The 16578-nt window shown below is 45.4% G+C and overlaps 1 protein-coding gene across 1 annotated transcript in view; it reads left to right on the forward strand.

Annotated features, from left to right (window-relative positions):
- NAAA (N-acylethanolamine acid amidase) overlaps positions 1-15701 on the forward strand; it is a 17411-nt gene extending 1710 nt beyond the window's left edge. Inside the window, 9 exon segments of the mRNA XM_081925228.1 lie at positions 994-1120; positions 2529-2619; positions 3007-3083; positions 6024-6196; positions 9683-9745; positions 11363-11429; positions 12479-12507; positions 12913-12994; positions 14764-15701. Of these exon segments, the coding sequence (XP_081781354.1) occupies positions 994-1120; positions 2529-2619; positions 3007-3083; positions 6024-6196; positions 9683-9745; positions 11363-11429; positions 12479-12507; positions 12913-12988 (703 nt within the window). The 3' untranslated portion in view covers positions 12989-12994; positions 14764-15701.
- The last annotated feature ends 877 nt before the right edge of the window (positions 15702-16578 follow it).

Genomic DNA, 16578 nt, shown 5'->3' on the forward strand with positions numbered 1-16578 from the left:
AAACATTAAAAGTTTCCCTAAACAGGGCTGCCTTCAGATGTCTTCTAAAAGTCTGGTAGTTGTTTTTCTCTTTGACATCTGGTGGGAGGGTGTTCCACAGGGCGTGTGCCACTACCGAGAAGGCCCTCTGCCTGGTTCCCTGTAACTTGGCTTCTCGCAGTGAGGGAACCGCCAGAAGGCCCTTGGCACTGGACCTCAGTGTCCTGGCAGAACGATGGAGGTGGAGATGCTCCTTCAGGTATACTGGACCGAGGCCGTTTAGGGCTTTAAAAATCAGCACCAACACTTTGAATTGTGCTCGGAAACGTACTGGGAGCCAATGTAGGTCTTTCAAGATCAGTGTTATGTGGTCTCGGCATCCGCAATTTGCCGAGGCAAATTGACCCAGCTATACTAGGGGCGATGTTGAGCTTGGCTACTCAGAAGTAAGCCCCACTGTGTTCAAGGGAGCTTACTTCCAGGTGACTGCACAACATTGCATCTTAAGTAATTAGCATTTTTATCTGTTATCATAACAGCTCCAATATAGGTGTACGCAGTTTTTGTGTAAAACAGACTTCACCATTCATTCCAACGGAGGGGGAGTGTTACACATTTAGGTGTGCCTTAAACTACTCCGTCCATTTAAGTGAATGCGGGAGACCTTGTGTGGGGGGGTTTCAAGCGCTCACAAGAGCTGTTGCTATCACAGCAATCTGTGCCCCTCAAAAGGGAAGGATGTCCATTTGATCAGTGTTGCTTATTTTCTAGATGAAATATCAGGGGAAACACATAATTTTTGTGTGGATATAGAACCATAGAATTGTAGAATTGTAGGAACTTGGAAGGGACTTCCAGAGTCATCTAGTCTCGCCCCTTGCAATGCAGGAATCTTTTGCCCAACGTGGGGCTTCGAACCCACGACCTTAGATTGACGTTCTCATGCTCTACCAACTGAGCTATCCCAGATGTGGAGTTTCCCTTTTCACCCCACGATCTTTTATTGCCCCACAGATTCTGCACCAGTATCATCGCTCAGGATAACAACGGGAACATATACCATGGCCGGAATATGGATTATGCTTTTGGAGATATTTTACGCAAGACAACCATTGATGTGGAGTTCATAAAGAATGGGCAGGTACAAAGAGCTTTGGGTGGTGATTAAGAATGACCGAGAGAAGGATAGAAAACCTGCAGGGCGAGTGTGCATTTTGCATTTCAGAATCTGTCCTATCCAGGATTCTGAAACGGCATCCATCATATTTTACAGGGGCGGGGGCAGGATTTAGGCACCTGACTGCCTGTAACAGGAATGGGGGTCCTCCAGTGCTGTGTACACCCAGCCCAATTAAATCACATGACTACTTCCAAAGAATTCTGGGAACCGCAGTTTGTAAAGGGTGCCGAAAACTATAGCTGTGGGGGGGACTACAGTTCCCAGGATTTGAGTGTGTGTGCTTTAAATGTGTGTTGTGTACACAACTGATGTGTCATTAGTCTGCAATTCACATAAGCCCCAGTTGCGGTGGCCAAAGGCCAGTGTGTTAGCTTGAAGTCTAAAGAGAAAACATTTCCTCATTCTCTTTGTGTTAGTAAATCAGAGGTCTTGAATTTTAAGCTTCTCCCTTAATCCTATTCAAGCGTTTTATTGTCAGTACGCCTTTCAACCGATGTCAGCGACTGGACTCAATAACTGGTTCTGCCCCGACTGGGCTAGGCGACTGGGACACTTTCAGAGACCTTCCAATCCTGGAAAACAGGTCCCAGTGCGCTGGACTCACAATTGTGCATTGTGGGCACCAGACTCATGCAGAGTATAAATAACGCAGAAGCTAGCTGTGAAGCATAACTCCTTTTATTTCTGATAGCTGCTACAAACTAAAGAACTACTGCTTTGCATGAGTGTTACAGCTCCCACTCAGCCATCTAGTCACTGCATAGATAAGACTCTCTCCACACACAGAGTTAGGCAGTCAGGCAGGAGTAGAGTAGAAGAGCAGTTTCCGCCCCCTCCTTTTTCAAAATATCAGATCAGGAGATTCTTGCAATGGGAGGGGTGAAAATATCAAGATTTATGAATTAGGTCTTTATTTAAATGTGGGACCCTGTGTTTTAAAGTGACAACATCTCTGACTTGACCGTGTTTTGCAATGTGCTATGCGTTAAACCACAGAGCCTAGGACTTGCCAATCAGAAGGTTGGCGGTTCAAATCCCTGTGACGGGGTGAGCTCCCGTTGCTCGGTCCCTGCTCCTGCCAACCTAGCAGTTCAAAAGCATGTCAGAGTGCAAGTAGATAAATAGGTACCGCTCCGGCGGGAAGGTAAACGGCGTTTCTGTGCGCTGCTCTGGTTCGCCAGAAGCGGCTTAGTCCTGCTGGCCACATGACCCGGAAGCTGTACGCCAGCTCCCTCAGCCAGTAAAGTGAGATGAGTGCCGCAACCCCAGAGTCAGCCACGACTGGACCTAATGGTCAGGGGTCCCTTTACCTTTACCTATGCATTAAAAGCAGTTAACTGCAGGCTGTTCTCCGTCTTCGGATTTTCAGGTAAAGTTCAGAGGTACGACGTTTCTCGGTTACGTAGGTTTATGGACAGGACAAAGTCCACACAAGTTTACAGTTTCTGGAGACGAGAGAGGTAAGCAAAGCTCATTCTTCCTCAACAGGGCAGGGTATAATCTACAGTCAGAATGAATTACAAAAATATGTGCAGTTGCCAATGTCTTGTTCAATTCGTATCATGTGTCTTATTGTACTTTTGTTGGCTTTTTGCATTTTGGATCTATTTTGCTACCCCCTGCTCCGTTCCGGAGCACAGTGGTTAAAAACGAATGATCCAGAATGCATTCATTCAAAAGAGAAAAACATAAATGAAATCAAAAAACTGCATTTTAAAAATTGCTTTTCTTCATCCCGGCCTTTTGGGGTGGGAGCAATTAAACACTAAAACAGCAAGAGGAAATCACTCATGTTTGTGAATGTTGATTCTTATGGAGTGTCCCCCCCCCCCCATTCATTTTTATAGATTCTGGCAAGTGGTGGGAAAATGCCATTGCTGCTTTCATAAATCGAAATTCTCCAGTCAGCTGGCTGGTCAGGACTGTAAGTAGCCACAGTTTTGTCCTTTGTAGACTCAGCGCTCACTTTCTGAAAATCAGAAATTTTGAATTAGTCCATGCTTTTCTTACAAAATTGCACTGGTAAATTGTTATGGAAAGCAGTTCTAGAGGTGGTACATGTTATGCATTTAGTTTATCACTCTTATTTGTTAAGAGATTTTCTGTGCTTCGTATGACAGATTGCCTTTTCTGTGGCTCAAAATGACAGATATCTGCATTGCCTTGTTGCAGATTCTTTTGTGGAATAGTAAGCCCCAAGACGGTGCTCTCTAAATTTATTATTACTGTTCTTTTATTTTGGTTCATTACCTGCACTTCACCCTAAGATCCCAGGGCAGGTCACAACAATTTGAAATACAACGTTAAAAAGCGTTTAAAACAGATTACCATCACAAGAATAGTGTGGGTCCTTAAAAAACATCTCAAGTGTCAAATACACAGGCATGAGTCTTTAGCGTACAACAAAAACTATATACTAAGGTGCCAGATTCCCCTTAAGGCAGTGCTGCTTAAATTTTGGTCTCCACCAGCTGTTGGACTACAACTCCCATTATCGCCAGCTATCAGGACCAGTGGTCAGGGATGATGGGAGTTGTAGTCCTATAACAGCTGGAGACCTACATTTGAGAAATACTGCCTTAGGGGCTTTTGCAGAGAATGCCCTCTCCTGGTCCACTACCACCCTGAGTTTCTGAAATGCCCGCTCTGTAAGGAAGGAGGCAGTCTTTCAGATATTTGTTGGACTACAACTCCCATCATGCCTTGTGGCTGATGGGAATTGGAAAGTGACAACATCCGGAGGGCAGCCCCACATTGGCTACCTTGCCCTAGAGCAGTGTTTCCCAACCTTGGGCCTCCAGCTGTTTTTGGACTACAACTCCCATCATCCCTAGCTAGCAAGACCAGTGGTCAGGGATGATGGGAATTGTAGTTCAAAAACATCTGGAGGCCCAAGGTTGGGAAACACTGCCCTAGAGCAGTGGTGGCCAAACTTGGCCCTCCAGCTGTTTTGGGACTGCAATTCCCATTATTCCTGACCACTGGTCCTGTTAGCTAGGGATGATGGGAGATGTAGTCCAAAAACAAATTTGGCCACCACTGCCCTAGAGCATCCTTGCACATTTTGTCTGCCATAGGGTAATCTGGCACATCTCAGCATGTGGATCTTGTTGACTTGATGTAGGATGAGTTAAAGCAGAGGGTGTAAAAGGGAGAGAATATTCAAACTTTGACAATACTCAGGTTTTTGTGATAACTCAAACTAGCAATAATAAGTTCCAGTTACAGATAGGTAGCCGTGTTGGTCTGCCATAGTCAAAACAAAACAAAATTTCCTTCCAGTAGCACCTTAAAGACCAACTAAGTTAGTTCTTGGTATGAGCTTTTGTGTGCATGCACACTTCTTCAGATACACTGAAACAGAAGTTACCAGACCCTTCTATATAGTGAGAAGGTGGGGAGGGGTATTACTCAGAAGGATGGTGGGAATGGGTGATTGGCAGATAGCTGTGATGAGCCTGTTGACGACTCTTAATGACTGCAATAGGTCTTCCAGGAAAAAGCAAGGGGTGAGAAGGTGAAAAATGGCTTTGTCATGTATAATGAGATAAAAATACGAGGTCTTTGTTCAGACCAGGTGTCTCCATGGTTTTACGTTTGGTGATAAGTTGCAATTCAGCAGCTTCTCTTTCCAGTCTATTTCTGAAATTCCTTTGTAGTAAAACAGCTACTTTGAGATCTTGTATAGAATGTCCTGGGAGATTGAAGTGTTCTCCTACTGGTTTCTCTGTCTTGTGATTCCTGATGTCTGATTTATGTCCGTTTATTCTTTGGCGTAAGGTCTGGCCTGTTTGTCCAATATAGGGAGCTGAAGGACACTGTTGGCATTTGATGGCATACACAATGTTAGACGATGAGCAATTAAATAGTCCCGAGATGGTATGTGTGATGTTGTTGGGGCCAGTAATGGTGTTGTCCGGGTGTATGTGGCAGCAAAGTTGGCATCTGGGTTTATTGCAGGCTCTGGTGCCAGTGTCCGTGTTAGGTCTGGTTGTAGTATTATTGTGGGTTAGGAGTTGTTTAAGAGGAGTTGTTAAACAACTCCTAACCCATTATATCCTAATCTCATTATACATGACAAAGCCATTTTTCACCTTCTCACCCCTTGCTTTTTCCTGTAAGACCTATTGCAGTCATTAAGAGTCGTCAACAGGCTCATCACAGCTATCTGCCAATCACCCATTCCCACCACCCTTCTGAGTAATACCCCTCCCCACCTTCTCACTATATAGAAGGGTCTGGAAACTTCTGTTTCAGTGTATCTGAAGAAGTGTGCATGCACACGAAAGCTCATACCAAGAACTAACTTAGTTGGTCTTTAAGGTGCTACTGGAAGGAAATTTTTTTTTGTTTTAGCAATAATAAAATTGTTTCAGATGTCACGGCGTTCAGAATTCCGTTTTCCCCAGCACAGATGACTACAAACACTGTATGTTGTGTTGAATTAATTTCTTGCAAATTGGTAGGTGTTCCAATTAAAAAACATGGTTTGCCTGAGGTGAGCAAGGGTTATTTGTCATTTTCGCTTTTGTGTGACAGCTCTGCGCCTGGTGCTTTTCAAGTTAGCTCTGCAAATAGGAGAGCTAGAAACTTGCTTCCTTAAAATGGGAATTCAGGTTTTCAGGACACGGATAAGCGGCAACTCGGTTACTTCTGGAGCCTTGGGAGTAATGCACAGTGTGATAAATGTTTGCAGGTTTGCCAGTTCCAGACCCAAAGTGGGGCTTCTGTGACTTCTCCCAACTCTAGAGCAATGGGATGGGAAAAGTTGTGCCTTCTATGCAACCCTTAAAGGCACAGGAAGCCCCCTCATGGTGTGGACCTCCCAGTCCAAAATGCCCACTCCCTTTCTGCTTTGCTGCAGGTTTTGAGTGACGCTGAAGACTTTGAAGCTGCTGCTCTCATGCTGTCCAAGACACCGATTATAGCTGACGTCTACTACATCATTGGGGGCACCAGTCCCAGGGAGGGGGCAGTCATTACAAGAAGGAGAAGTGGTCCAGTAGATATTTGGCCCTTGGATCCGCTGACCGGAGGGTAAGCATGAAATTTTGTAACCCTGGGTTTTGCAGGTGGGGGAGGAAAAAAACAAGCTGTGAATTTGTAAGTGGAAGAAATATCAGTGCCCCTTGGTAGTTTTTGAGCAGGGCAAGAGGACGCAGCTGTTTGAAGTAGCCGAAAGGGATATTTGTGCTGGGAGGGGGGGATAGAGAGGGTGTAGAAACTAGGAAACTAGCAAAAGCGACAGGAAGAGTAAGAAGCTAACCAAAACGAAAACTCTATAAGGACTGGAGAATCTTTAAAGAATATTTAGAAAACGTTGGAATAAAAGGAAACATCCTGGCAGAGTTAGACTTATCCCTGTATTGTATAAATATAAGTTTGTAGGGAGGTAAAAAGAAATGATATAAGAAATATGTAACTGTGCGGTATAAAGTAATGGATAGACAAAGTACAGTGAGATTAATTGGAAGTCAGTTTTAAATTTCTTTTCTATAAATTTTATAATTGTGTTCAATGCCAGGAGTATAGGTAAAGGTAAAGGTACCCCTGCCCGTACGGGCCAGTCTTGCCAGACTCTGGGGTTGTGCGCCCATCTCACTTAAGAGGCCAGGGGCCAGCGCTGTCCGAAGACACTTCCGGGTCACGTGGCCAGCGTGACATCGCTGCTCTGGCGAGCCAGAGCCGCACACAGAAACACCGTTTACCTTCCCGCTAGTAAGCGGTCCCTATTTATCTACTTGCACCCGGAGGTGCTTTCGAACTGCTAGGTTGGCAGGCGCTGGGACCGAGCAGCGGGAGCGCACCCCGCCGCAGGGATTCGAACCGCCGACCTTTCAATCGGCAAGTCCTAGGCGCTGAGGCTTTAACCCACAGCGCCACCAGGAGTATATATGATGATAATTATATTAATCTTCTTATATCTTATAGTGCGGTGGTTTGTTTGATTTTTCTGTTATTTGTTTGACTGTATGTTTGTTTACTTGTATGTATGTCTGTTTTTCATAAATGTATTTATTTTAAATTAATAAAGATATATTACAAAAAAAGAAATTAGGATTCTGCACAGAAGCAAAATGTACATTCATTGCTCCCCCATATTTGCTTCTAGCCCCACCCAACAGCACCATGCGGCCCTACAAAGGTTGCCCGGGAGAGACTGTGGCCTTGGGCTGAACAAGGTCTCCTACACTTGGGCTAGCTTGACGTGATATGAGCAGCCATTTGTGCATAAAATCAGGGTGGGTCTAGTTTTTCCTATCCAATGTGATGTGTAGGTGAGCAGCAGCCTCTCTGAACTTCTCAGTCTGTGGTCCATCGCAGCCTGGCTATAATTCAAGCTAATGGATTGCTGTCTATAAGTTATAGGGAGGCGAGACTGTTAAGTTGTGGGTGAACATATCAGACGACACGATTCTTTAAACAGCCCTTGTTTATTCAGAGGCCAGAAGAGAACTGAACTGAAGAGCTCAGTCAGCCTACTTATATAGAACTCCAGTACAACGTTACTGTAGCGACTTTCTAAAACTATCCAATCACTGAACGTCACTTTCAATCCTTCATTTGCATACAAACTATCCAATCACTGAACGTCACTTTCGATCCTTCATTTGCATAACTATCTACAGTATCCCCCTGCTAGCCCAGGGTGAGAACTTCAGTACATAACACAGCGCACCTGTAAACAAATGGGGCAAGTTCCTATTGTGTCCAGCACCTAAAGGGATGAGCAGACCTGATGTGTGTGGAAAGCCAAAAAAGTTTTATATGTAATATTTTTATTAAATTTTCAACAACAACCACAAACAAAGAAAAATATACATAAAAGCAGTATAAAATCCATAAATTGGGATTCCTCAAATCCTGTGATCCCCCCCCCCCCCGGTTCCTTAAATTTCTTTTTCAGCTGCATATCATTTCTACTTCAAATTATTTTTTCTACCTCAAATTTCCCACACTATTTCTAAAATTACAAGTGTTCTTAAAATCCTGCCACTGTATTAACCTGTTTACAATACTTTTGTAAGTGGCGATCCAATTTAAGCCAGTCCTTTTCTATAGTTGCCCATTTGTTGAGGGCAATTTTAACACTTACCGAATTTTTCGCACCATAGGGCGCACCGGACCATAGGGCGCACCCATTTTTGGGGGGGGAAATAAAGGGGGAAAAATTATTTTCCCCCCCCAGGCGCGGGGCGGGGGCGGGGGAAGCTCGAGCTTCCCCCGACCCCAGCCCGCAAACAGGCAGCTCTCTGCAAGCCGTGGGAGCACTCCCGCTGCTTGTGGAGAGGTCCGCGAAGCCTGGGCGCGCTGAGCTCAGCACGCGCAGGCTTCGGCATGCTGGCAACTCTCCGCAAGGAGCCGGAGCGCTCCGGCTCCTTGCGGAGAGGTCCGCGAAGCCTGGGCGCGCTGAGCTCAGCGCGCGCAGGCTTCGCCATGCTGGCAACTCTCCGCAAGGAGCCGGAGCGCTCCGGCTCCTTGCGGAGAGGTCCGCGAAGCCTGGGCGCGCTGAGCTCAGCGCGCGCAGGCTTCGCCATGCTGGCAACTCTCCGCAAGGAGCCGGAGCGCTCCGGCTCCTTGCGGAGAGGTCCGCGAAGCCTGGGCGCGCTGAGCTCAGCGCGCGCAGGCTTCGCCATGCTGGCAACTCTCCGCAAGGAGCCGGAGCGCTCCGGCTCCTTGCGGAGAGGTCCGCGAAGCCTGGGCGCGCTGAGCTCAGCGCGCCCAGGCTTCGCCATGCTGGCAACTCTCCGCAAGGAGCCGGAGCGCTCCGGCTCCTTGCGGAGAGGTCCGCGAAGCCTGGGCGTGCTGAGCTCAGCGCGTGCAGGCTTCGGCATGCTGGCAACTCTCCGCAAGGAGCCGGAGTGCTCCCGCTCCTTGCGAAGAGGTCCGCGAAGCCTGGAGAGCGTGAGGGGTCGGTGCGCACCGACCCCTCTCACTCTCCAGGCTTCAGCGAAAGCCTGCATTCGCACCATAGGACGCACACACATTTCCCCTTCATTTTTGGAGGGGAAAAAGTGCTTCCTATGGTGCGAAAAATACGGTAATTATTTAGGTTATATTGGTATTTGTATCATCCGCTTTCTGTGCCAGGGGCAAATTTTGAGGTGGTGTACAGAATAAAAAGGCTTTAGTCAACTATGGTTTGACTAAATCAACAGGCGCCTGCTCTGAGGAAAATTTTTTTGAGTGTCATCCGAAGTTCAGTAACAAACAGAATTCAAAAAATAGCAACAAAAATAAATACGTAAAATAGTCATAATAAAACACAGCAAACTTTGAGGTTAGTGTAATTAACAAAAGGGTGGTATTCAATGATGTTTTATTCAGAGAAGACCTGCTGAAATTAATGGACCTGACTTAATCTTGTTGATTAATTTCAATAGCTTGAACCAAGGAATGTTACAGATCTGAAAATCTTTCTGAAGAAACTAATTAACCCCGTTTAAAAAATAAATACTTTATTTGTATATTCTGTGCAAAGATAATGGAATGATAAACGTTTAAACCATGCGTTTTATGTAGGTGGTACCGGGTGGAGACAAACTACGATCACTGGACAACCCCTCCTCCTTTTGATGATCGAAGGTTTGTTTGACTGTGTGAAGATGATGTTCTCCTAAGGAAAAAAGAAAAGCAAAAGTACACACATGCTTTCTGTTGGAGGCAATATGCAATTCCTTTCAGTTGCAGCTCCTCTGTCTCTCTCCTTCACCAATCAGTGCTGAAATCAGGCCTGGAGCCAGACCAAAATGGGTTGAGATCAGGGATGGAGAATCTCTGTCCCTCCAGATGTTGATGAACTACAACTCCCATCAGCCCCAGCAAGCACAGCTAGGGATTATGGGAGTTGAAGTTCAGCAACATCTGGAGGGCCAAAGTTCCCCATATTCAGTTTTATCCAGGCACAATTGAAGGTGGCTGGCCACCACTATCTCAACTGCCCTGCCCATGAATGAGACACCTGCCACCAAGTTTTGGTTCTCCAATACCTCAAGGTTCAGGGTGTATGTGTTGAAATCCGGCGACAACTCCTTCAGGGCAGTAGGCCCTGCCTTCTCCCTTGGAGGGGGACCCACTTGGTTGGTTCTTCCTGGGTTGCTTTATAATACTACTACTAATAATTTATTATTTGTGCCCCAACCATCTGGCTGGGCTTCCCCAGCCACTCTGGGTGGCTTCCAACAAAGATTAAAAATACATTAAAATGTCACACATTAAAAACTTCCCTGAATAGGGCTGCCTTCAGATGTCTTCTAAATGTCCGGTAGTTGTTTATGTCTTTGACATCTGATGGGAGGGTGTTCCACAGGGTGGGTGCCACTACTGAGAAGGCCCTCTTCCTGGTTCCCTGTAGCTTTGCTTCTCACAGTGAGGGAACTGCCAGAAGGCCCTCGGCGCTGGACCTCAGTGTCTGGGCAGAACGATGGGAGTGGAGACGCTCCTTCAGGTATACTGGGCCGAGGCCGTTTAAGGCTTTAAAGGTCAACACCAACACTTTGAATTGTGCTCAGAAACATACTGGGAGCCAATGTAGGTCTTTCAAGACTTGTGTTATGTGGTCTTGGTGGCCTTCACCAGTCTAGCTACCGCATTCTGGATTACTTGTAATATCAGGGTCACCTTCAAAGGTAGCCCTACATAGAGCGCATTGCAGTAGTCCAAGCAGGAGATAACTAGAGCATGTACTACTCTGGCGAGACAGTCCGCGGGCAGGTAGGGTCTCAGCCTGCGTACCAGATGGAGCTGGTAAACAGCTGTCCTGGACACAGAATTGACCTGTGCCTCCATGGACAGCTGTGAGTCCAAAATGACTCCCAGGCTGCGTACCTGGTTCTTCAGGGGCACAGTTACCCCGTTCAGGACCAGGAAGTCCTCCACACCCTCCTGCCCCCTGTCCGCCCAAAACAGTACTTCTGTCTTGTCAGGATTCAACCTCAATCCATTAGCCACCATCCATCCTCTTAGCCGTGACAAGCAAGAGTTGAGAGCATGTGGTACACAACAACTGCAACTGAGCGCAGAAAAAAAAGACTACATGTTGCTCAGCTTTCTGTTCTTTTTGTTAATTTTTACATTCACAAACAGAATCCCATATGGGGCGAAACCCCAACACACCTTCGACCTCCTGTATGAAATAGTCTTTTGCACCACTATTCTTCCCAGTTTTGATTTATTCACTAAAATTAAATTTTTACTCTGCAGAACCCATGCCATGAAGGCGATGAATGCCACCGGACAGAAAAATATTAATCTCGAGTCTCTCTACAAAGTAAGTTTTCCGTTTTACATCATGCCCATTAAAAAAACAACAACAACAATAAAGCCTTTTACTGGTGCATTTATGCTAGAATAGTTTTCTGGTGGGATTTCTCGAGGGTTGCCAAATTTGCAAACAAGCAAACCTGTTGTGGGTAACACACACGCAACTAAGCACACACTACAAAAGACTGTATTGGCTACAATATTGTGCTGCTTTCAAGCCTAATTTCAATGTGGGGGAGAGTCTGAGGATGCCAGTGATGTCCTCTGTGGGCACCTGTACAAAAAAGCCTCAATTTCTGCACTCCAGAATGGACTTTCCTCTGCCCTGAGTCTTGTCAGGGAGAAAGGCAGTGTCAGGGAACTGACATCGGAGCCAGAAGTGGAGGCAGGGCTCCCAAGCGATGCCGGAGAAGGGCCAAGCAGGGAGAGAGGGAACTCATCGGTTGGGGAAGGAAATCAGCGTAACACCAGGGATAAAGGGAGGCGGATGGAGGAATTGGAGAGGGGGCTCCAGGACTCTTCACCGGAGACCAGCGGGGAGAGCACAGGTCCTCCGCTACCCACACCCACCCTGCGCAGAAGACTTCCGCACAGGGAAAGTTGGCGGAGACTTGGCGTCAAAGAACTTCTTTGCTGAAAAAAGTTCAAGAAACGCCCACTGACGGATTCTGCTAGCGACTGAACAGCCACGAAGTGAAGGGCTGTCCAGCCAGGAAAGGTTTAACCAGGCAACCTAGCCAGGAGTGGCGGCAACTTACACACGAGCAACCCTATATAACCATTACAGGCAGGGTATAAATAAATAAATTTAATAATAATAATACATGAAGCATCATCCATCAGTTGCTTCAGACGTCTTATTAAGGCTTTCCCTGACCCAGAAGATTGGACCCTATTACTAGAATTAAGTTTCTGTCTGTTTCTATAGTACTGTTTTTATCATACTGTGTTGTTTTTCCTTTTTATGCTGTATTTTTGTGTACTGGCGCTTAGATATTTCAGCCATTTAGAACTGCTTTTTAGTAAATGGACCCCTTCCATTTTGTTGTTTTCCAGGTGCTATCCGTACAGCCAGTCTTAAACAAGTAAGTTGGCATTTCATAGAATCATAGAATTGGAAGGGATCTTGAGAGTCATCTAGTCCAATCCCTATGAATCTCATGCTCTACCAGCTGAGCTTTGCAGATTTCCAAGAATTCCATAATTAAAGAAATAATGCCTGGGTTTCCTTCTCCCTCTCCTCCAACCCCATCCTTTTTCCTTGTGTGTCGCGTCTTAAGCTGGTCTAAACACTGACATTTATAAGTCTCTTTTTGTGGGGAAGGGAACCTGTTTTGGACTGAAAAGCGGGATAAAGATGCTTCTAATAAATCTGGAACCCAGTGCAATAAAAGGGCCCCTCTAAATCTGACCTCTGTTTTATTCAAGTTAATGTTTGAGTTAGAATCTTAGGTATAACATGACTCGGTTCCTTTCATATCCTTTACCAGGCTCACAATTTATACCACTGTAATGACTGCTGCAGCCCCCAGGAAGTATACGACATACATCAGAAACTTGGAATGAAAACGAGTAAGTTACCATATTTTATGCAAATTGCCATTGGGATTGCTATCCAAATACCCAGTAGCTCTGGCTTGTAATTAGGGATGTAAGGAGACATCATTCATTGTCCGAACGTGTATTCCGAACGTGCAGTGCTGTTTTCATTCTGCTGCAAATCACCTTCTGCCCAAATCTATGATATTTGTCTTGCTGTCCACCTGTGGTGAAATGACATATGTTGTGTAGTTTTACATAGTCTGCGTAATTAATTACATAACTCACATTGGCATTATGTTATAAAGGTAAAGGGACCCCTGACCATTAGGTCTAGTCGTGGTCAACTCAGGGTTGCGGCGCTCATCTTGCTTTATTGGCCAATGGAGCTTCCAGGTCATGTGGCCAGCATGACTAAACTGCTTCTGGCAAACCAGAGCAGCGCACGGAAACGCCGTTTACCTTCCCGCCAGAGCGGTACCTATTTATCTACTTGCACTTTGATGTGCTTTCGAACTGCTAGGTTGGCAGGAGCAGGGACCGAGCAAAGGGAGTTCACCCCGTCGCGGGGATTCGAACCGCCGACCTTCTGATCGGCAAGTCCTAGGCTCTGTGGTTTAACCCACAGTGCCACCCGCGTCCCTATTATGTTATCCCGCTCCATAAATTTAAATGCGAAGGAAAACCAATGCAGGTTGTCCATGATCAATTGCATATCATTTGTGGTCTGAATGCAGCAGTGAACACCAATTTCATTTGCCGGATTGATTTATGTTCTGCGTGTGGGATGAGTAAGCGAACACCAGCAATTTCTGCTCCTGTTTCTGTTTTCCTTGAAATTCTCTTACATTCCTTCTTGCAGTTCCTGACATCTAACTTGCAGCCACATCTAGAATCATAGAATCATAAAATCATAGAGTTGGAAGAGACCACAAGGGCCATTGAGTCCAACCCCCTGCCAAGCAGGAAACACCATCAGAGCACTCCTGACATATGGTTGTCAAGCCTCTGCTTAAAGACCTCCAAAGAAGGAGACTCCACCACACTCCTTGGCAGCAAATTCCACTGTCGAACAGCTCTTACTGTCAGGAAGTTCTTCCTAATGTTTAGATGGAATCTTCTTTCTTGTAGTTTGGATCCATTGCTCCGTGTCCGCTTCTCTGGAGCAGCAGAAAAATGAGATCTAGGTGCATCTCATTACAGAATTGCCCTCTATCTTTTTTATATTTATATATAATTTTTATTTACTTTCCATTTAATAATACACATTCACATCATCATTATCCACTTTACCTCCCTGGCTCTTTAGAGGCTATTGACTCCTCCCTTCCTGCCTCAGGGCTTTCAAAATTAACTATTATATCATTGCATTTTGTACGTTTTCCAGTTCTAATTACACTCATTACAAAATGGGTCAAAATTTAAATAAATATAGAAAGGTAGAAAACTTCTCCTTACAAATCTTCAGATAACCCTGCAAGTGATGTTAATTGCTTACAATAAACTTTTAGATATCGTATAAATTTACTCCAGTCCTTTTGGAATATTTGATCGTGCTGGTTTCGAGAATTGTCCCCTATCGGGAAGTTTTCACTGTTTGACATTTTGCTGTATTTTTATTATGTTTGAAGCTTCCTAGAATGGCTTATGCAACCCAGTCAAGATGGGTAGGGTATAAGTAATAAATTATTATTATTATTATTATTATTATTATTATTATTATTATTATTGCAGTTTGTTAAAGGTGCATGTCAACATACACTAATTTTAGTTTCCCTTTTATTTATTTTTTCTCCATGCAGACCATGGAGGGATTTGGAAAAATGGGCTTCCCCTAGAACCCACATCGAGATTTATGCTCCCTGGACAAGCAGTTCAGTACATTAATGGGGAAATTTACCATCCTGTTCTTTTACAAAGAACAACAAACCACAGTGGAGATTCACTAAATGTGGCTGACTGCCTAGAACCTGAATTAGTCCTTTCCACCTATACAGGAATGCAACTAAGGGTGAAGCATAATCATCTGAATATGATTTCCAATGTATGATGCTTTGAAAGAAGATGATGCAGGAACCTTGAGGAAATTAAGCAGGTCTGAGTCTGGGATGGCAGAGTATCTGGTAACCCTACTGATGATGCCTTGATTTCCACAGAAGAACAGCAGGATGGAAGCGCATCAAATTGTGTCAAGAGTATGCGCAGCTGTGGCCAATTCCAGAGAATGGTGGGCTTGAGCAGGCATCCCCAACCCTCCAGATGTTTTGGCCTACAACTCCCATGATCCCTAGCTAACAGGACCAGTGGTCAGGGATGATGGGAACTGTAGTCCAAAACATCTGGAGGGCTGAAGGTTTAGGGTGCCTGGGCTTGAGCTTTCTCTGGGCTCCCTACGTAGCCAAAAGGCCCGCTGCCCCAAAACCCTGCTACTTTGCACACGGCACTTGAGAAAGTTGGAGACTGCACAATATAGTTCTCATTTTGCACACACACAATCTTCGTAGGCTAAGGGCGCCTGTTGAAGATGCTGTGCCTTTTAGGTGCTAGCACTGCATATAGTAATGCCCTGGTTCTGGTAATCAGAAGATGAAGTTTAAATATGTTAATGTTTGAAATCTTCAGCCTTCAGACAGGACTGAAAAGTTAATGGTGTTTTTTTTATCATTGCTCTTAGAATAAAATGATTGTTCTTCTGTTGATCTTTGATGATAGGACTGTAAATAAATTGATTTATAAAACAGTGGTGGGTGGTTGATTTCCCCCCTTGCATTATATCTTCTACTTCCCATACTGCAGCAAAAAGATACTTGTGAATTTGAGCCAGAGGTACGTAGTGTTGAAATCAAGCCTTGTCAGAGGAATGTGCCACTCTCCAGGCATCCGGCTGATTTCCTTGTTGACCTCCCCGTCTGCGACTCCCGGCAGGATACAGGTGAGGTCTCTCTATCGGCGATCCTCCTCAACGTGAGAAGAACACACCACTCTTCCCTCTCCTCCCTGCTATCCCCAGGGAGGGGAAAGAGACAGACAGAAATGTATTTACATGCCTTTATTTCTGTCTTTTGCAGCAGTACAGAGAAACATGTCTGCACTCTCTTAACACCAACAGCAGAGAGAATTAAACTCCACCCATGTACTTCCAGTACAGGTCAGATGACACACTGAGCTAACATCCGGTGCTCAGTACAGTGAATGGACTGCCCCCTTTTCCCACGGTACAGCCACAAACATCAACATCCTGTTTGGCTTTCCAGCCACCTGCTGCTCGCTGCATTGCTCCTTTTTCGTAACACGTAGTCCAGTGGTACAAAAAGCTAGTACAGCCTCTTCTTCATTTCTCCACATGCAGCTGCTGGGTGACCTTGGGCTAGTCACACTTTCTGAAGTCTCTCAGCCTCACTCACCTCACAGAGTATTTGTTGCGGGAGAGGAAGGGAAAGGAGAATGTTAGCCGCTGTGAGACTCCTTAGGGTACTGATAAAGCAGGATATCAAATCCAAACTCCTCCTCCTCTTGACAAAAGGCCCCTTTTACACTTGTGTTGCAGCAGCTCTTGAAAAGCAAGTTGGCTTCTGTGGTCGGGGGAGAGTCCCCTTAGTCACCTAAACACTATTGGG

Source organism: Podarcis melisellensis, assembly GCF_964234715.1.
Source record: "Podarcis melisellensis genome assembly, chromosome: 9".
NCBI classification, from domain to species: Eukaryota; Metazoa; Chordata; class Lepidosauria; order Squamata; family Lacertidae; genus Podarcis; species Podarcis melisellensis.